This window comes from Grus americana, chromosome 15 (assembly GCF_028858705.1).
Source record: "Grus americana isolate bGruAme1 chromosome 15, bGruAme1.mat, whole genome shotgun sequence".
NCBI classification, from domain to species: Eukaryota; Metazoa; Chordata; class Aves; order Gruiformes; family Gruidae; genus Grus; species Grus americana.
The window spans coordinates 15865723-15886225 of NC_072866.1; the positions used below are offsets into that span (position 1 = coordinate 15865723).

The 20503-nt window shown below is 44.1% G+C and overlaps 2 protein-coding genes and 1 non-coding gene across 8 annotated transcripts in view; 1 reads left to right on the plus strand and 2 right to left on the minus strand.

Annotated features, from left to right (window-relative positions):
- EEF2K (eukaryotic elongation factor 2 kinase) overlaps positions 1-4192 on the minus strand; it is a 34885-nt gene extending 30693 nt beyond the window's left edge. For 2 of the 6 annotated variants that reach the window (XM_054842933.1, XM_054842927.1), the window contains exon 1: positions 1353-1507. The gene's annotated coding sequence lies outside the window, so the exon portion shown is untranslated. Of the gene's footprint in view, positions 1-307; positions 432-1352; positions 1509-4089 lie in introns of those variants that run through there. The other 4 variants (XM_054842929.1, XM_054842932.1, XM_054842928.1 and 1 more) reach the window with 4 other exon arrangements.
- Positions 4193-5224: 1032 nt separating this feature from the next.
- Positions 5225-5306, plus strand: TRNAL-UAG (transfer RNA leucine (anticodon UAG)). The gene has a single exon. It is a non-coding gene; the product is annotated as a tRNA-Leu (tRNA).
- Positions 5307-6851: 1545 nt separating this feature from the next.
- On the minus strand, positions 6852-17307 carry SDR42E2 (short chain dehydrogenase/reductase family 42E, member 2). The gene is made up of 11 exons (XM_054843286.1): positions 16966-17307; positions 16384-16479; positions 15376-15433; positions 14608-14726; positions 13579-13654; positions 12047-12129; positions 10667-10804; positions 9251-9316; positions 8510-8573; positions 7728-7801; positions 6852-7100 (listed from the first exon to the last, which is right to left on the minus strand). Exons 1-11 carry the CDS (start codon positions 17305-17307, stop codon positions 6852-6854), a joined length of 1365 nt encoding a protein of 454 aa, XP_054699261.1.
- Between the last annotated feature and the right edge of the window lie 3196 nt (positions 17308-20503).

Below are 20503 nucleotides of genomic sequence, written 5' to 3' on the forward strand. Positions count from 1 at the left end.
GCAACTATGCAGGCTGTGCACCTTACAACATATTGTTATCATCTTTATGAACTACAGACACAAAGCTACATAGCAGTGGGGTTGTTCTGGACAATGTTACATTAACATCCTGTAGCACGTTACAGAACTACTGCGCTTTCCAAACACCCAACTGACCCTTGTGAAGCAAACATCTACTTTCATCTGCACCACACACTGGCAAGAAAACAGGTTCAGTGAGTCAAGGTAAGAGGTCTGATAAAAAACAAGATTAAAAAACCCAGAAATGTCTCAACTCACTGGCTACCTTTGACAAACCTGGTCTTACCAAGTACAGATCTTCTAATGAGAAGCCTTTACTTCAGGTCCCTTCCAGCGTGTCACTACTGCAAATGCCGTGGCACAAATGACATCCAGTTTGTCTGCAAGCACAGCTGGGATAATGCATTGCATTAGCAGGAGAGTGTTAGAGAGCAATGATGCAAAATTCATAAAGCAAACTGGAGAGGTAGTCTACGCCAGCTCAGAGTACGAAGCATTGAGACTCAAAGCCCAGCACAGGGAAACACACTGCGGTTTCAAACACATAAATGGCTTTAGAGTTGCAAGCAGTAAAGCACAGAGACGACCCTTCTGAGTCAAGTCCACCCTTCTGCCAAACACGCAAATGAATACTGTATTAGCAGTAGCCAAAACACAAGCGTATAAGAGGACAGAAAAGAAACTTTCAAGATAACTTTAAAACGTCCTTCCATTGCTATTAATAGCTCTGTTATTTCAACCGGCTTTAAATACACTGAACAACTAACTATCACTGACTTTTTGTAAGTGTTTGCTCTGTACTCCACGCTGTTAATCAACCCCATGCTTTATGCGTATTGAGGCATTTGAAAAATCACCCGAACACGAGCAGTCCTACAGGCCATTACAGGCTGTCACCACACACACAGGTAGTCCTTCACCCGCCTGCGCTCCACAGCCGGGCGGCTTCTACCCCCCCGCCCGCCCTGCGCACGCCAGCACCGCTCTCCTCTTGGGCTGTTCTACAGTTACAAACAGCATTTCGGGACTTTTCAAATGGGCGTGCCCTAAAATTAATTGCACTGTCCTGGAAACGTATATAGATTAAACTATTATCTCCAGGCGTAAGTGCAGGAGCGTTGCCCAATACAAAAAATAGCAGGTTATCATTTTCCGGTCACCACAGAAGCTCACGCCTTGGCCGCTGGCCTTTTAAAGGCTCTAGCCGCCAAGATGTTCACCATTTGCTGTAATTAAACACACACCCACCATTCCGCCCTGAGCACCTCACCCCCCAAGCAGCCTGCCCGACCCTCCACCGGTGTCAGCCCCCGCACCGCGAAGGTACCTACCAGGTTAGCGCAGCCCGACCCAGCCCCGCTGCCCCGGCCGGTGCAAGACGATCCCGCTGCCACCGCGCCGCCGCCGCCCAGCCCCCGACAGGCGGGCGCGCAGCCGCCCTGCTGAGGAAAGGCGGGCAGCGGAGCCGCCCCTCACCTCCCGCGCGGCCACCGCCTTCCCGCCCACCGCCCTGACGGGCGGCGCCTCACGCTGGGGCGGGCAGAGCGGACCCGATCGTAGCTTCCTAGACGCTTTATTCCTGTGAGAAAAACGTTGAGAAATTTGAGGAGAAACTCCCAGATTAGCACTGTTAGGTGTGAGAAACGGGGGAATCTCGGGGGAAGAGGGAGCAGGAGGGAAAGCGGCCGTGCTAAAAAGTCGCATGAAGCCAGGTATGCTGAGCGCCGCTCGCAGGAGCGGTGTACCAGTTTTATTTCTGCTTCCTCTGGGTTTGGAGCTGACAGGTGTGTTTCCCAGGGCAGGTGCTCCCAGAGGAAGGGCCCACCACACGGCAGCCCCCTGAGGACCCCAGCCCTGGGGGAAGGCCGGGAGCAGACAGTGACCGTGGGGCCTACAGGGATTCCCTGCGCTTCAGGTTGGCCTTGGCAGCTAAACTAAATTGCACAGCGCTCCATTTCCCCATGAGAAATGGCAGTAGCATGCACCAGATTTCAAGAATTCACAGGCTTCAGATTTCCTCAAAGCACCCACATTTGCTTTCCTCCTAAAACATTGGCTGGCTGGGTTGAAAACACCCATGTTTAAGCTTTTCCTCAAACTAGAATTTGTGGAAAATTTAAACAAAACTTACCTTTTCATGGGTTACATGGAAATTAATGTAAATAGGTTCTGGCTTAATTTTATTACTTGGCAGCCTGCAAAGAGTCTGCCCCTTTTAGTGTCACTGAATCTCGTATTCACATAAATAATCCTCATTAGTGCTATTTACCATGAGTAGGGGTTACAAGACCAAGACTAGAAGATGTGAGTACATCCTTTGTGACAGACGGAAGGTTTCTTGTGGCATCACAGACAGAAGAATGCACAATTCCTGTGCTCTCCAAAGAGGGAGGCAACACAGAAATGCTGCTGCAATGGTAGTGCTGAGATAATCTTCAGGAGGAAGATTACTAATATTTCATTAAAAACACACAGCAGATGCTCTGACTCTCTGCCAGGAACACCCGTCTGCCACCACCATTACGTACACAAACTGTATCTTAGCTTGCAGACTAGAGGGAGCAGCACACACGTGCAGGAACGCCGCCTGCGATTTGAGGGTAATACCTGTAATTTTGGCAGCAATTTCCAGCACTATACTGAGGTTGCAGCCCTCATTTGAGAATATAAAGCGGAGACTTGACCAAGCCTCCATTTAATGCTGCTTCCAACACACAGGTTTCTGGGCAGCCTCAAATTCCTGCAGAGTTTAAGCTCAAATTAAACTCATTAACAACATTTGTGGATTGTGCAGAAAACCCCTGAGGTACTATTCATTTCCCAGCTGCAAATCACCACTGTAAACATTAACAGCTATCAAAAACTGAGTACTTTTGCCCTATCAGCACATGAGCACGCATCTCCCTGTTTCCCAGCTGAGCACGCTAGGGAGAGCAGCACCGGGCAGGGCTGCCATCGGGATGCCTCACAGCAGGGCCTGGGAAGAGGGCAGACTCATCAAATTAATTTTGAAGGCCTGGTGGAAGCCAGATGCCCAGTTCCCATTGCATGAGAATGTGTTGATAATGGTTAAAAAAAAATCACCATCTGCTATCGTAGGCTACTGATAACGGTAGAATACTGTTACCGGCGTGATACATGAGCACAACTGCACAAGTCACAAGAGTACCTGGCTTTAAACTCATGTAAACACACAGCCTCATTTTTCACTAAAAGGGACCCTGCAGCATACAGCTATATTATGCTATATAACCTCACGGAGAGGGTTTTGCTGGATTAGGAACATAGTTAGGTTATACTGTCTCAAGCTACACGTTTCTTATGCTTTTAAATAAGCCAGTTCTTGTACTCTGATGCAAGGGTGCACTTAATTTCAGGTTTGAGTCCGGGGCTTCTCTAGAACATTTTCTTAACAGATCAATGATGATGAAAAAGTGTTTGATGAAATACTAAAGATGTATCTATTGAAATTAGGTATTAGCCCAGAGATGCCACATCTTGTAGTTTGTTCTCTGTTTAGATGTCACCTATTATATCCTTAACACGTGAGGAGTTTGATTCACATTTATTGTAAAGTTTCTAAGCTTGTAAAGTTTCAGTATGTTTGTGTTAAATGAGGTTCTGTTTAGAAATTGCTGTTCTAGGGAACTGCAGGTTTTGAAAGGAGAAAGGAAAGCACACCCCAGACAATACTAACTTTCAGAGCAATTTCGTTCTGCATTCATTTGAAAATCCAGATGAAAAATTGCCTGTAAATCAATGTCAATGCCTGTAAATCTCTGACAATTTGTGCCTACATATTCATATGACTCCCTTCTTACAAGGTAAATCCCATTGGTCATAAACTTCACTTGAGCCATATGGCAGGTGCATATAGCATACACGCTTCCTGGAGCACCAGTGCATGACTTCCTATGGGAAGAAGAGCAACGGTACACATCAGTTCTCTGTGGTGGTGTTTTAATTGCAGAGCGTTTAGTCCTAATGTTTCTAGCTCTGTCCACAAAGTAATTATACAAATTCCTCCTGCAGGCCTCCCAGAGTAAGAGAATTCATCTTTCTACTCACCAGTGACAGCCTGAATCTGGCTCTGGTTGCCAAACCCAGCTCCCTCATTGAGGTGGACAGGAAAAGCCCCTGCTTATACCATGCCAGAGCTCAGCAGCAGCAGCAGCAGGTAAGTGCGGCGGCACCACCACCACAAGACAAAAGCTGTGTCTGGAGAGCCCTGGCCACCAGCTGTGCTTTGTACCAGCCTCTGCAGCCCCATGTTGAGTGGCGCCCAGATAAGGGCAGTCAGGGGCCTTCCCTTTTGGGTGGGAATGGTTCAGCTGAAGACACACTGTGGTGCCGAGTCAGCACCTGGCTGGGAAGGTCACTAGCCCCGCAGCACACTGGCAGCTCTGGGGTGCAGCTCTGTGGGGAGCACTCGTGCTGCAGCAGGCCAGGAGGCTACTGTGGCCCCTGAGAGAAGGCAGCGGGGTTCCTGCCTGTGGGGCAGGGGCAGACCAGACCCTCTTCCTTGCAGGGAGGTGTGCGCACACCTGTGGAGGCTGCCCTTATCCCTGCGTGGCCACGACAAGGACATCCTTGGGGTGGTGGGTCCCTGCTGCATGCAGGGCAAAGCCCTCCTAAGGCCAAGCTGGCACTCCACCGCGGCTGCTGTGGGGAACAGGCCCCCGGGGTAGCGTCTTGCCGAGGTGCAGGCCCCTGCCTGCGGCGAACAAAGCGCCCCGGGGCGCGGAGCAACGGCCGGTGCCCCGGGGAGGAGGGGCCAAGGCCCGGGGGCTGGCTGGGTCCCGGGGAAGAAAAGCCGCGCTCCGGCCTGCCCACGCGTGGGTCAGGGGCAGCGCGGGCGGTGCCCAGGCCACGTGTGCAGCCAGCGCCAGGCGCGCAGCAGCGGCGCCACCTGCCGGTCGCGCGCCGTCCGCCCCGGCCGCGGGAAGCCGGCGGTGCCTGGGGAGGGGGACGAGCGGCGGGACGGGCCTCGGCGGCAGCCCCGACCGTGGAGCCCTACGCCGGAGAGTGAAGAGGCCGCGCCCGCTGCACTAGTTGCATTTCCCGGGAAGGGAGGGCACCGGCCGGCCGCGCCGGAGGGCGTTGTGGTAGCGCAGACACAGGTGGGCGACATGTGGAGGTGGGTGGGCAGAGCGCCGGCGCCGCCCCCCTGAAAGAGGCCTGGCGGGCGCTTGAGCACCCAGGCGGTAGCGTGGCCGAGTGGTCTAAGGCGCTGGATTTAGGCTCCAGTCATTTCGATGGCGTGGGTTCGAATCCCACCGCTGCCAAGCTGTTTTGTCCCCGCCGCGGCGGCGGCTCCTTTTCGCTGCCCGGCTAGTGAGGCCGCGGGGGCGGCGGGCGGGAGCGGCCCTGAAACCGGACGGCTGGGCCGGGCACGGCACCCCGCGGCCGCTCGAGGAGGGCGGTGGGGGTTGTCAGTCACGCTCGTTAAAATCGAAGTACAGAAATCTGTGGTATGTGCTGAGGAAAGTGGCTTTGCTTCCTCGCGTGTCTTTTGGCTTAAAATAAAGTCAGAAATACTTCTTGTGGCAGTTTGGCCTTCCCGTGCTGGGTTTGGGTTACTGCACCCTCAACCCACAGGCCCTGCACCTGGCCTTTGCTGCCTGGCCTGAGGTGAGGTCTAAACCTCTCACCTTCTCCCAAATTCTCAAATCTATCTGAGATTCCCAACCCCGCCTCAGTTCCTCTAGAGTTCCCTCATCCTCTCTCCAGTCCTGTCTCCTTTCCCAAACTTGCTCTTTCTGCTGGCATCCTGCTCGTGATTGTTCCCTCCCCATGTTACAGGCTGGACGAAGTGCAGAGGGCAGGGAGATTGCTGTGACAAATTGCCAGGTGGAGTGGTGGAGGGGAGAGAGTGGGGCCTTCCAGACCCCATTTTTAGGCCCATTTTAGCTGATCGGTAATTGAAAAAGCACATTGTTCACCAGCTACTGCAGGGACTTGCTCAGTACAACTGCTATACTTCAGAAATTAGGTGAAAGATGTAGTTGCACCTAAAGTTCAGCTGATAAGCAACTAAACTTTGTTGTCCTCAATTACTACAGGAGCTAAAGGAAGCAGTACAAAGATGAGTGCAACCCATAGTGGCAGATTCCTCTACTGTGACATAAATGCACTTAACTTAGTAACTTCCAATTTAACTAAAATACAGTTTTGACTTATGAAAAATCCTACCTGCCTGTATTCCCGAGGCCTATGAAGTGCTGCAGGGTGCTGTCACAGATGGCTCTGCACCCCAGGGGTAGGGCGGGGGAACGGTGTGCACAGGGGCATGGGACTGACTACAGCAAAGTTTCAAGTACATTTTTATTTTCCCTTATATGCAATGATACAGCTAATTCACAAAAGAAATTCACACAGTGTGAAGTCTGTCTGCACAGCTGGTATGTGTTATTTACAGTAATCTGTTCTGTCCATCCCTTTGCTTGTTCCTCAGTTCCCTGAGGCAGTGAGCTGTGGCAGCAGCTGTGGTTAATCTTTCTCCTTTTAGCCATTCTCCTTCACTGGTGAAGCACCGCAGGCTGGCTGTAGCTCTTGTTCTTTCTGCAGATTCTCATTTACTTCAGCATTCAGTTTGGAAAGTTGTTTTTTTTTTAGTGTGAAATAGATACAGCAATCTTGACTCCAGTGTGTTTCAGTGGTTTGGCTGTAATTGTTTACTGTATTTTCTCAAGTACAGCTACTGATATTACAATTTTGTTTTTAAATCTAAAAATAACTGCTTGTTTATTGCATTGGGGCCAGTAACTATTGAGGACATTAGAACCATCCAGGTAGCAGTGCTGTGACTGAGTGCCTGCAGTTTATGCAAGTCAGTGTTGTGTTTCTTTAAAAAAATGCAAAACTGAAAGGCCATCAAATCTTAAAGAAAGAAAGATCAAACTTAAGCTAACAATTAAAGAAAGCAAAACTTTGAGGAAGATGTGATGATTCTGGGCTTCTGGTCTTGTTTTAATGTAATGGTCCACAGAATCTGCAAATGCAAACTTCTCTGGGCTGTACCCTAGCTGACTCCGTGCCTTGTCTATTCGAAACGTATGAGTTATAGAAATGTTCTGTACCTACAGGGCAAAAGAGTCAACATACAAAGATATGAATACATAGGAAATTGGAACAAAGTCTCTAAATGGTAGCAAAGACATAGTTAAAGGAAATGTAAAATAAAAAAACCCACCACAACATTGCCTCAATGTCCTACTGACATATGTCACATAATTTTTAAAAATCATTCACTCGAAAGGAGTATCTTGAAAACCCAAGGAGGCAGTAACAGCTGCAAAGCAGAATCTTCTAGTCTTGAAAACGTCCACAAAAAATGTTCTGCACTCTTGTTGATGTACCCAAGGAGGCAGCTAAAAGCCATCTCTTAGGTGCCCAACTATCTTCAGAAATGAGGGCCCACCAGACCAGCCAAAGCCATACAGGATACTGGGCCTTGGAAGGAAGGAGCTGAAGCAGCCTCTCCCCCATTGCTAGCTTAAGCTTTCTCTTTTCAAAGATTATGGTAACAAGCATCATAGATTGCCTAAAATGTACCTGACGCATACATTTGCCCTGGAAACTGGAGGCTGTAGTAGTACTGGGTGGATTTTACTTTCTGCTGACTTAATCTTAAATTGTACCTCAGTATTAACATGTATGGATGGATCCTGTGAGAATTAAGGGGAGTTTACAAACACAGACTTTACCTCATTTCTGGTCAGCAGTGGGGACAGTTCAACAAATGGTTTCAGCATCAGATGAAGATATTCCATTATCATGGCTGCATAACAAAAGATTTCTACTTGAGGCAAGAATAGTAAATTGCTTTGCCATTACGATTTTGGCATATCTCGCACTGCGTAAGATACTGAAGGATAATCACATGCCTGAGAGCTCAGGGCACCGTTACTAACATCAACAGGAGTACTCGCTCACAAGAGGTTGGATTTAAGCTTAGTAGTTCAGCAGCCTGAATTAGGGCGCTTGTGTGAAAAGGGTTCGGAGGGTTGGTGGCAGGTCTAGGGAAAAGATTGTGAGACTTCATAAAAAATGCGGTAACGACAAAATACTCAGAGGTGCATTCTGTCTTAGCTGCACGTGGGGGTTGATTCTGGAGAGAGCATGGGATGCAGGAGAACAATAAACTTACCCATGCAGCAAAGCAGATACTCTTCAGTGTATTCCATGAAGTCATGGATTTTTACATTTAACTTCTTATATTTATACCATTAACTCCACAAAGTTATACATCTGTTAAGTACTACATAAAATCTGGTTTTGCAGGACTTAAATAACAGACCATTCTGGTTTCAGCACACTGCATAGAGCTGAACTTCACCCCTAGCTGCTGCACACTAAATGAGCCTGCAGCATATTATTTTTATACAGGAAAATGAAAATTGTGGGCAAATAAAAAAACACATTATATTGCAATTAGGACTGAGAGCAGTGTGTACAGGAAAGAGGAATGTTGATAAAATATTTTTACCTGATGCATAAACTAAGGAAGTAGGAATACGTATCCATGGTTTACTGCAACCTAATCTTTCAAACTGAAAGAGATTTAAAAAACAGTGAAAATACCAGAAACCTCAAACACGTTATAAAGTTTCAATACAGAAGACATTTGTGGAAGTATTTACTGATAAAATTAATCACTGCTGTTACTATTTGAGTTTTAATTTTTCAGGGGATTCCAGTTAAATGTGACATGCAGACACTATGAAGTTTTCAAGTGGCAGTCTTAAAAAAAGGAAAAAAATGTTTATAATAGTCAATTAAACGTTTATAATAGTTGATGGTGTGCTGAGACCTGATTTAACACTGTGACATATTTATGGTTTAGAACCCATCATTAACAATAAAATGATCTTTTGAAAAGAATGTATATTACAGTTTAATAATAAGGATTTCTGGTTTTGTCCAATCAAAATAGCCACTGTTACCAGATGCATGCCCCAGAAATGAAGATAATGGCAACTCAAAAGGGGATACTGGTTTAGAAGAGACCTTTGGTCTCAGTTAAGACAGTTGCTTTAAAGTAATGTTTTAGGGAGGCTTTGTTACAGTGCTAATCACACTGAACTTCAAGTGGGAATGAAAACCACATTCAGAACGGAACTCTTACACCCAAAGCAAACATACCAAATGTAACATGCACACAAGAGCTGGAGTTGTACACAGTCAAAGAAATTAATGCATTTGGAGATAAAGTATATATTGTACGTACGAGTGGAGTTAACCATTCAAAAAGGTTGAATTTTTCACCATCATTAATGAAATACACCTGGCCACTCTGTTAAAGAGGTAGAGAAGAGACAAGTTAGTAAAAATAATACTGCATGTATATTGACTTCTTTATCTCACTCCTTATGAATAGCTTAAGAATAATACAGCAATATAAAATATGCATGGATGTACATACAAGCCAACAAACTACCTACATGTGTTTCAGTCAGTTCACTAACGTGTGCAATGAAATTGGTGGACAAGTGATTTATGTGATTAACATGCCCTGGTATAAATTATTTATTACAGATATGCCTGTACATAACATCTATACTAACACAAGTTACCTCTTTCCTTTTTGCTTTTAGGGTTTTAGAAAAAGTAGTTTAATCTACTTTGAAAATCTTTCTAATATTCTTTAACGGTAGTGCTTCTAGGTCAAATAAAAAACTGTGCTTACAAGGAAGAAACCAGTTACAACTATTTTTGAAATCAATGAACCTAAAGGAAATGTGCTTTTATTTGCATATGGTACAGGAAGAACTGAGTATCAGAGTTCAGAACATTAAGTCTGGATTAATATACAGGGGAACAAGGGATATATCAGCCTGAACTTCTGTCCTGCTTTCGGCTGGGATAAAGTTAATTTTCTTTCTAGTAGCTGATGTAGTGCTGTGGTTTGGATGTAGGATGAGAATAATGTTGATAACACACTGATGGTTTAGTTGTTGATAAGTAGTTGTAGGGCTTACACTAAGTCAAGGACTTTTCAGCTCCCCAGGCCCTGCCAGGTGCAGAAGCCAGGAGAGCGCAGCCAGGACAGCTGACCCAGCCTGGCCAGAGGGATGTTCCCTCCACAGAACATCATGCTCCAGATAGAACTGGGGAAGTGAGGTGGGATCACTGCTCGGAGACAGACTGGGCATCGGGGGTTTTTTTTCCTTCTGCATGTGGTGAGCAATTGCATTTGTGCATCACTTGGTGGTGTTAGCATTAGCCTTTGTTATCCTGTCTTCATCTCAACCCACAAGGTTTTTTCCATTCTCTTCACCATCCCACTGGCTGCATGGTGCTTACTTATCAGCTGGGGTTAAACCATGACAACTTCCAATTTCATTTCTCACATAGCAAACATTCTTTGCTCATCTGCCAGAAATAGCAAATATGTTACAAAAATGGAAAGATGGAGATATTCTTAGAGAACTGAATATTCCAACTCTTAACACACTGCACACCCCATGCTGCCAGGTCCCATACTGTTCATAACACATTTGTCAACTAAAACCACAGACAACAAGATAAGCTAAAGGACCACAACACAAACATTAATTACTGCTACTACAGTAGTTACTATAGTACAGGATGCAGTGGCAGGATCCACTGTAAATGAAAACTGGTGCTTTCATTGCTTACTTACAGCTATGTAGTTCTTTTCAGGGGTGAGAGCCTCAGCAGCTAGAATCTGAGCTTGTACAAGATTCTCTGCATGCACCCAGTTCATTTTCGCAGAAGGATCCCCAAACTTGAAGCTAAGTAGCCCTCTCTCAATATTCTTCTGTAGACATAAACAAACATGAAACCAAAGCAAAAGGGGTTTTAAAATGAGGTACAGTGCATCTTGTCCAGCTTAATGGAGGTTTGTCTCTGCTTTAAAAAAATACATGAATCAGTTAAAAAGAATCAAGAGAAGTGCAGAGAGGTCTAAAAATATTGCTCATGAGGAAGGATCGAAGAACATATTGAACACAATACATCTTGAATTTACAAAAACTATGAGTCTGTTCTAAGGATAAGTAAAATATTGTATGGAAAGGTAAGATACAGTTCTGAATGGATCAGAAGTATTTACAAAATCGGATCAAATTTAGCAAATAGCTTTGGCTGGGAAAAAATGGAAAGTAATGCTAGGTGTCACATTTTTCATTTAATGGGTACATTTTAGAAACTGAAAAATGTGACAGTTGCGTAATGCCTTAAGATGGGCTCATAATAAATAAGCTTAAAATCTTAACTAGAAATTTTAAAAGACTAAATTTTTTTCCAGGGGCTAAAGAAAACATCTCAGGTTTAACTAAAATTACATTTGCCATTCTTATTTTACTTAGAAGATGCTAAAGTATATTTTGGCTGGCTTCAATATAATTCCCTACCTCAGCCACAAAACAAAAGTATTTATTATGTGGTAAGCTTGAATCTAGTCTTTCCTCAAAGCTGTGTGTAAATTTATATTGTAGTGATGCTTTTAAAATAACAGACTCATATAATTCTACAGGGATCATATTCTGAACACTGTGCTAGTCCTACAATTTAAAAGACAGCAAGTGAAAAAGAGTAAAAGATGAACACTTCAGCTGTCTGCCCTTTAGTAACCTATTGTACCAGAGGTGCTTCCGACTCCTTAACTTCTTTCATTGGGTAGTGAAAGCTGTTAATAGTTGAGAGTGGAAAGAAGATATTTTGCCGTATCTCTTTTCATTAATATTTTAAACCATTTGGTGTAAGTTGCATGCAAACAGGCATTTGAAATATCATAGATTGGCCTGAATCTTATAGTGAGCATTTCATTATAAAGCTGGACTTATATGTGGTTGTATTTCAAAAAAAGGCTTTTTTAATGTACCGTACATTCTTTACAGATATAATGTAATGCCTCTTAAAAAAAGTTATAACATCCTCAACAGACAATTGAATTGTTGAATTCCTGCCCACTAGGAAGGTCAGTCAATTTGTAACACAAAGAAGTGATGCTGTTGTATATCATAGAAAATTCTGCTGATTAAAAAATCAGAATACATACTGCTAGCCTTGGCAAGTGTCTTTGCTCTTCTGGGCCATAGATTCCTGGTGGGCGAAGGACACATGTATGTAGTATTCCACCTCCTAGAAGAATTGATAAGACCATTCTTTCACATGACTATGGTATATCTTTGTATGAACCAAAGACTGTGGTAGCAGAACTTACTCTGAAATAAATTACTTCACCATCTTAAAAAATAATAGCAAAAGGTGTGGAATTAGTAGCTGGATATTACGTTAGCAGAATCAGAACATACAAAATAGCAAGATAAGATTCAGAGAAGTCCTGCCAGCATAGTCAGATTCCTAGAAATTACCAGATATTTCAAACCCTCTTTCTAACCAGTCCTTTGTCTATTTGCCAGAGCAGCGAATGAATGTGCCAGCTGTGGTGAGGAGTTTGCTGAAGTGAGCAAGTTATTGGTAGGAAAGGGGAATGAAACCAACTAATCTCAAACAACATTATTGCTGGGAAACAGTGACTCACTAGCAGCATGAACTAGAGCTGAAAGGTTCTCTCAACAGTAGGCACAGCCAGCTCCCACTAGAACCAGAACTGCTGGAGAAGCTCTTGATAACTTCAGTGGGAGAAAGTAAGGACCACCATAAAACTCCAGTCACTTCCCCAGTATATCAGTTGGCTGGCTCATCATCTGCTAATAACTGTTCTTAATAGTACTTGACAACATGCAAAATACTCGATCCTGCTATGGCACGGGATCAAAAGGGGATGTTGAGAACAGTGACTGGTTCTAATTTCATTGACAAATGCAGAACTGTGTACTGCTTCTAAAATTAAGAGGGCCTTTGATGTGAAGAGCTGCTGAGAAAAGAGGAAATAAGGCAAAACCCCTTTATTTTTATAACGAAATAATTCTATAGGGCTGGAATGCCCGTCAGTGACTTTATATCTCTTTATAGCTCTCTGCAGGTATCAAGTGAAGAGAGTCTTTTCTGCAAGTTGTCTACAGCTAAACTTAGCTCAGTATCACTGGGTCACATAGAATCGTGTTGCACTTTACATTAATTTGTTTTGCACTGGCAGTTATAGTATCTCACGGGTGAGCTTAAGTATTCAAGTGTATAACTGGCTTCCTCAACATGGAAAACTTTGGGAAGTACTAATAAATAATTCCAGGCTGTAGTATCAGGTGGCTTCTTCAGATTTTAATATAAAACAGGGGGGTGGCGTGTAACAATTTAATCAGCATTCATGTTTTACTTATGTTGCATAATACAGATATTAAACACTTGGTTTTGTTTAATTTATAGCTGTCTTCATCTTTTCAGTTAACATACTGAACTCATTGCTACTGTGCTAACACCTTTTATGGACACTGTGGGAATGAAAAACAATTAAAAATGATTTTTACGTGAAAATCTTTTAGTTTGTGAGAGGGGGTCGATAACTTGATTTCCTAATTGCTGGACGGTCTTGTCCACTGAAGGATTGATACAGGACACAGGATGTTAGTGAGGAACAAGAAGAGGAGGAGTAAATTCCACTATGAATTCATGCTAAGACAAAAGTACCTGCTAGTGGACTTCCATTAGCTGCTAGGACCATTTGTTCTGCAATTGATTTGGTTCTGGAATAATGATCAACATGCTACAGAGAAAAAGCAAATATGTTTTTATCTGTTCTTGAAATGACAGAGCAGAGGGGCATCTCTTCTCCACTCATTTTTACTTAGAAGATGGCAACAAATACCTCAAAATACAGAAGCTGTGGGGTATTAGCTTAGGATAAAACACATGCATATTGCTAAGGTAAGCAAGTGGTTTTGTTTATGCAAATCCAGTTAATTAATTTCACCTCATTTGGGAAGGAATAAATATATGTATGCTTTGAATGCTGCCAAGAATGTAATTGATCACTACTTTGTAATCTGGATTTCTTTTTCAGGTAACGGAAACGTCAAAAGCCGAGTTTTGAAGACATTACAATTGGTGTGAATGATCCTGTTTACTTTCTTGTGGCATTGTCCCAGAGAAAATATTATTTAATATATTATTCAAAATATTATTCAGTATTTCCTCTGTCCATCTCTACTTCTTGAAAGACTGTGAAGTACTTGATGGAGAGAGGAAGGACACAAAAGCCAACTGTGTAGGCAGAGCATCCAGAAGTGCCTTCTCCTTTTTAATTAAATGCAATAAAAGCATACAAAAATAGGCAGCTTTTCCATATCAGCTCTACATTGAATATATGCCATCTTCGATAAGGGAGAAACAGCCAAATCGTATAAATAATGAATGGCTAAGGAGGCACCAAGCCATATAACACAATCCCTGTGTCCAGGTGGAATTTCATTAATGTTAACGGGACACTGTGTGAATTATTTTCCAAAACCAAGGCCTCAATAGGAAACAAAGAAATATATACCGCAATGTACATAAAACTGATGGGTCAATGTTGTGAACAGCATCTATAAAGAGTGTAAAGAGTTTTCTTTCTTCTTTCTTCTTTCTTGGCAAAACAAGGTCATGAAAACTTCAGGCTTTTTTAGAACAAGAAAGTAAAGAAAGAGGAAACATGAAAATATAATACATCCAAAATACCTTTTCTATTGGAAAATATGGCACGGTTTCCTCATCACCATCTTCAATAGGAAGCCCTCCAAACACGACATTTACTGTACTGGTGTATATCAATCTAGCGATGTTCCTTTGTTTGCAGGCTGCGGCAATGTATAAAGTCAATTAGTTTAGCGTAAACGAAACGATAGGGTAAAATTTTGTATGAGCTTTTCCTGAGAAACTGACAAATCTTAAAAGAGCAAATCCTTCAATTTTATGATTGGGTGATTTAAAATGCAAAGCAGATTTAAAGGGAAGACATCCATTTAGAGCCAAGTGCTTCATCACCTGGCACATCCTGATTTGGGTGCTGTAAGCTAACCCTGTGCCTCCGGGAGGGCTACCGACCTGCTGAGATGGGCTGCAGCCCCAGCCAGGCAGGTGCCCAGAAGTTCTTTTGCTTCAAGGGCTGCCCACTACCTGTGCACAAGCTATTAGATGGCAACGAGGTTTACTGCTGCAAAATACACCTGGAAATAATTAACTCCTTACATGGATACTGATTCTGACATCAGGTCAGACATGGGTCCGAAAAGCTGAAGCAGGTGAACTACAGTGCTGGCTCTCATATCACACCCCAAAGCAGAATTGAGCATAAAAACCCCAATGACAAGTTTCCTTATCTTCTGCCAAAAATGTGAAGTATTTGGTAAAAAATAGCGTGTGCCAAAAAAGCCAACTGGCTTTTTCCAGGTGGTATAATATGTTGATATGCTATACTAACACCCGATGGCAAGGTTAGATACATACCATCAATGATGAATCTTGTTCCATGAATGTTTACAGTTTCGATCTCTTCTCTGTGCAACTAGGAAAATAAAGAAATTGTGCATTTTTAAATCATAATACATTTTAAATACCACAGGAGGATGTTATAAATGTCCCCAAATAAAGGTAAAGGGTTTAAATTATAAAAAAGCTCATTTAGACTGCTGTTGCAGACTTCAAGAAGTCAAATCATTATTTTTAAACTATGCCTGTATTTTTCTTGTATTTTTTTACAGATTAGCCTGCTTGAAGCAAAGAGAACCGCGGTGGTTCTGAATGTATATTTCCAGTTATACATCTTGCAGCAATATCTTAAATATCTGTGATTTGGTAGCACTTCAGTGACCAGTTACCTCTACCCAGAGCAATTCCAAGCATGCATTGCTCAACTGCCAACATCTTTGAATGAGCTATTCTATCCAGCTAAGGTAATTTAGTAAAAGGAACTTCAGTAATAAGGTAAAAAAGGGTGGGTGTGTATTTGTAACTGCAATCATAAAAATTGTGGCTCAGAGTCCTACATAAGTACATCCTTACAGCTTTTTACCCAATGGCAAACAATGAAGACTTGAAATACAGCCGTTGTTATAATTTAGTTATATAAAATTATTCATAATTTAGTTCTGGTTTTGTTCCTCCCAGTGACCTTACCCCTAGGACTTCCATGTGAAAGGGTCAGGGAAGGATCAGGGTTTTGGAGGGAATCAGCCTCCCTTGTCTTTCCTTTCGTCCTCATGCTATCTCAGAACCCTTCAATGCCATTGTCAACCCACAAGCCCTCCCAGGCTGCTGGTAGAGCCTCTAACGGGGAGGAAATCATTTCACAACTAGGAGAATGGTACTGTAAGCTGTTTGCACAGAGCAGTTTACCAAATTCAAGCTCTCACGGTAAGCTGAAGAGAGAAAATTTAACACGCAGTGTTACAGCATTGAGTCTCTCATCTCAGTGTGGGTAGTCACACAGAAAAAACCAAAACTGTTTGGACTCACTTGCTCTCTTCCTGACATTCCATATGAAGCTACATGAAACACACAGTCAGCCCCTTCACAGGCTGCAGATATGGCATCATAATCCCTCACATCTGCCTGTAATACATAAGAAAAAATACTTGGACTTGAAATCAGAACTGCAGGTTAGCATTTGTCATACAGTGGGTTAACACTGAGGGAATGCACATACTTAATTGTACTTACCGTACGTCCTGGGACTGAACACTAGGCCATTTCAGTATTTAAAACATTCATTAAGCCTCATAACACCCCTACGTTCATTCTACAGGTGACTACACTAAGGCACAGAGGAAGGCAGTGACTGGGTCCTGAGGAGTACTGCAGAGTCAGGAGGTGAAGTGGCTGCTCTGCACTACGCATTACAGGTTTCATTGTTTTCCTTATATAAAATATATACTAAAATCAGCTGTCAAAAACTCACGTGGGATATTCACAGTGTTAAAACGGTTATTGACATTTGCGATCATTTGCAATTAGAGATTTGGATTCTGTGAAAACTAGTAAGGCATTATGGAAGAGGCAAATGAACTAACTTTGTTGCAAAAATGTAATTCCTCATACCTGGATACACACTGCTCCATTGGGAATTTCCCAGACAGGCTTGTGTATGTCATACAGAACAACTGAAGCTCCTGCATTGGCAAGAGCACATCCCAGCTTGTATCCAAAGTAGCCTCCGCCTCCTGTCACCACTGCTCTCATTCGGTTTTCACTCCGGGCCCCAGCATTTCCGTTCACTTTAGAGTTAGAGGTTTGGCGCCAGGGTACTGCCACCCCGCTCAGTATAAGTTTTCTGTCAGTGAAATACTCTCTTCTATTACCAGACACACGTAACAATTTCTCCTCCATGTTGAAAATTGCTCCATAGCGCTCCTGGATGCAGACGATGCCAGTGAGTTTCATGTTAACAAGCTCTATTCACAGCAGCAAAATTTAACTTTAACGCAACCTGTTTAAGAGAGGTAAAGACAAAAGCAAAACACAGGTTACAAAATTTCCAGATTTCAAGGATTTATTTTAAAAGACCCATTTACCTTTTCTGCTTAGATTGTTTAAGAGTGTTTAATTGTAATTTTCACATTTTACAAACATTTAAAATGTCTATATACTCTATTAAAGACAGCACTCTGAAAACACATAGCAATGGTTGTGTTAGTTTTGGACTAAATATGTATTGGCAAATGGTACCCAGAATAATAAAAGAAAAACTAAAAAAAAAAAAATCCCTAATGCAGAGAACATGAATTCAGATGTTTTCCACAAATGGGTCAGAATTAGAATAATGGTACAGACCATGTATTTTTGTTAGCAGAAGAGAAATTGCTGCCTGTGTGAAACGCACCTTGACTTTGTTGAATTTGGTGTGGTCTGCGTCACAAGCTCTTTAGGTGTCAGATGTGACACAGGGCCAGACCTGAATTTGAGATCTTGAACTGTCAGGAAGACTCTAAAGATGAATGAATTGTGTTTAAGTTTCTGTGCTTCACAAACACGCAAGCAGGGCCAAGCAGCACAGCTCCAGAGCAAAACAAGAAACCTGTAATGCTTCTTCCACTTGTCCCTGGTTTGTCACAAAGACAGACATCAGAGAAAAGTGATGTTTTGAGCTCCTTTCTAAATAGCAGCAGCTGAATGTAAATTAAGAATGTACTGTGGTTTTATCATTGGCAGTGATGGAGGTGAGATATATGAGGATTTCACAAGGAGAGAGGAACGCCTGATATGTTCTTTGTATCTTTAGAAGGTGTATCAGAGAACAAGGCTATCAAACCCTCCCTTTCCAGGGGAACTAGAATAAAATAATTGCTGACGGAAGGGGTCAATGAGTATATTAAGGAAAAAGCACTAGCAAATCATTTGTTTCTGAAACGTGGAGGTTCTTTCCCATCCGGACGACAACGGCCAAGGGTTCATCACAGCAGACGAGGCATTTTTGGGGCTGTAGCTACTGATTCCCTTGGTTACCCCCATCCCTTCCCTGCGCTGCAATAAAAGATTAAGAGTCACCCGAGCTCCTGCGGGTATTCTCTGCATCTCACTTGCAAATTGGCCGGGAGAAGGACGCTGCCAGGGAAGGCTGGGCCGGACGCCGGGGAACTCGTGCTGCGGGCAGCGGCCTCAGGCCCCTCACGGCCGGCCCGGCCCGGGCCCGTAGCGGGGAGCGGCCGTTGGGGCTGTTGCCCCCCGCACCCCGCCGGGGCCGTTGGGCGCCGCTCGGCAGGTGCCTGCGGGGTCCGGCCGGGCCGGGGCGCGGGAACCGGCACCGGGATATCCCACCGCGCCGCCGGAGACGTGTCCCGGCCGGGGGCTCGCCGCCGCCCCCGAAAACCCCGAGCGGTGGTCCCTGCCGCCCGCCGCGCCGGGCAGGCGGGGCGGGGCCGGGTGGCCCCGTACATGGGCTGCAGCGGGCTCCTCGGGGTCCCGTAGCACCCCCGGGGTCCCACTCGTCCCGCAGCATCTCTGGCATCCCACTGCACTCACAGGCTCCCACAGCCCCCTTGGGGGTCCCACAGCCCCTCTTGGGGTCCTGCTCATTTCACACTTCCCCTGGGGTCCCACAGCCTCCCTGGGATCCTGCTTGCTCTACAGCCTCCCTGGGGTCCCACAGCACCCCTGGGTCCCACTCATTTTGCAGCACTTCAGGATCCCACAACCTTCCTGGGATTCTGCTCATCCCACCACATCCTTGGGAGCCCAGTGCATCCCTGGGATTCCATAGCATCCCACAGCATTCCTAGGTTCTCAGAGCATCCCTGGGGTCCCACAGCATCCTATAGTGGCTCTTACCTCCATGTGTCTTCATACAGCCGCGACCACTGCAGGAAGGCATCCTGTTGGTGGCTAGGCTTCTGTCCACTCTGAGATACCTGTTGAACAGGTTGTTCAGGAAATAAACACCATCCCTTGATTACCGGTTGGATAGTTGGTGGCAGGACATGGCTCAGAGAGATGCAGAGCATCAGAAACACCTGCAAAACAGCCAGAATCCCCAAAGAGGAAACATAATTATAAGCAAACAGACACAAAGATCCCTGCCCTCCTGCACTGGCAATGGGTCTCTGCTCAGCTCTGTGGCCACTCGTGCCTGGGAGGCTGTGAAAAGCATCAGGAGCTGCAGAATTTCAGTTACCCATCCCAGGCAAAAATTAACCTTTGAACACTTTTGCCTCTTCCGTTATAGCTATGCCATGTCTGAATGTTCATATTAAATTTTAATCATTTAAAGACACACTTGCAATTATGTTAGAGCATAAGCAACTCGAACAATAGCAGGCTTAAACTAAGACTCCCTAAAGACTGACAGAAATGAAACAGCTGGCTATTCCAAACATACTAAAAGTTGTCTTAAAATTTCAAATATTGGATTTGTAATAATGATAAATCAATTGAATGAAGCCAGTTAGTATTAAAAAGTACTGTGATAACAGTGATGTAAAAAGCATCTTACTTGAAATAACGAATCAGCAGCATGGCATTACAGGACCAGAATGGTGGGAGTCTACGGGGACTCGCAACCACAAAGCCAGCAAGTTCCTCGGTTATTCCTTGCTGGGGAGTACCCAAAAAGGCCACAGCCAGCACTTGTCACTGCCTGGCGCGGCTGCTGCAAAGTGTTGGTATAATCCAGGATGCAGTCCTGAGCTATTAGTCTAATAAAAGCAATATATGAAAGATTTATAAATAACTAATTTGAAAGCAAATTAAGTGTTTGCATATAGTTAAAATGCTCACGCTGGGAAGTAACTTTACACTTGGGGTTTTCTGTTCTGCATTAGTAGGGAAACAAGGCTCATGCAGTACCTTCTGCAGTGCTCATCTGTCAGTCAGCTGTGCCTCTGTATTGCTAAATTGTGAGCTAAACCAGTTTTAATCAAACTTGGATAAAATCTCTTATGTACTGAGTTTCTTTCCTGACAGTAGGTAGGCAGGAATAGGAGGGAGGGCTGAGCCGCGCCCCTGCTAAGGGAAGATGGGCAGCGTGAGCTCAGTTTGTATGGACAAGGACAATCTCCAAATGTGCATCCGTAAGAGACCAGGCTTTGCTGCTTTCACTGCACGCAGAACTATTTGTTTAAAGAAAAGAAAAAAAAGTGTAAAA

What these genes read in the sequence shown, in the direction of transcription:
- SDR42E2 (XM_054843286.1), bottom strand. Translation starts at nt 17,307, where the DNA reads ATGAAACTCACTGGCATCGTCTGCATCCAGGAGCGCTATGGAGCAATT. An exon ending in ATGGAGCAGTGTGTATCCAG is followed by an intron (nt 16,480 to 16,965) that starts GTATGAGGAATT and finishes TATGTATTACAG; the next exon opens with GCAGATGTGAGGGATTATGA. An exon ending in CATATTTTCCAATAGAAAAG is followed by an intron (nt 13,655 to 14,607) that starts GTATTTTGGATG and finishes TTTTCTCTGTAG; the next exon opens with CATGTTGATCATTATTCCAG.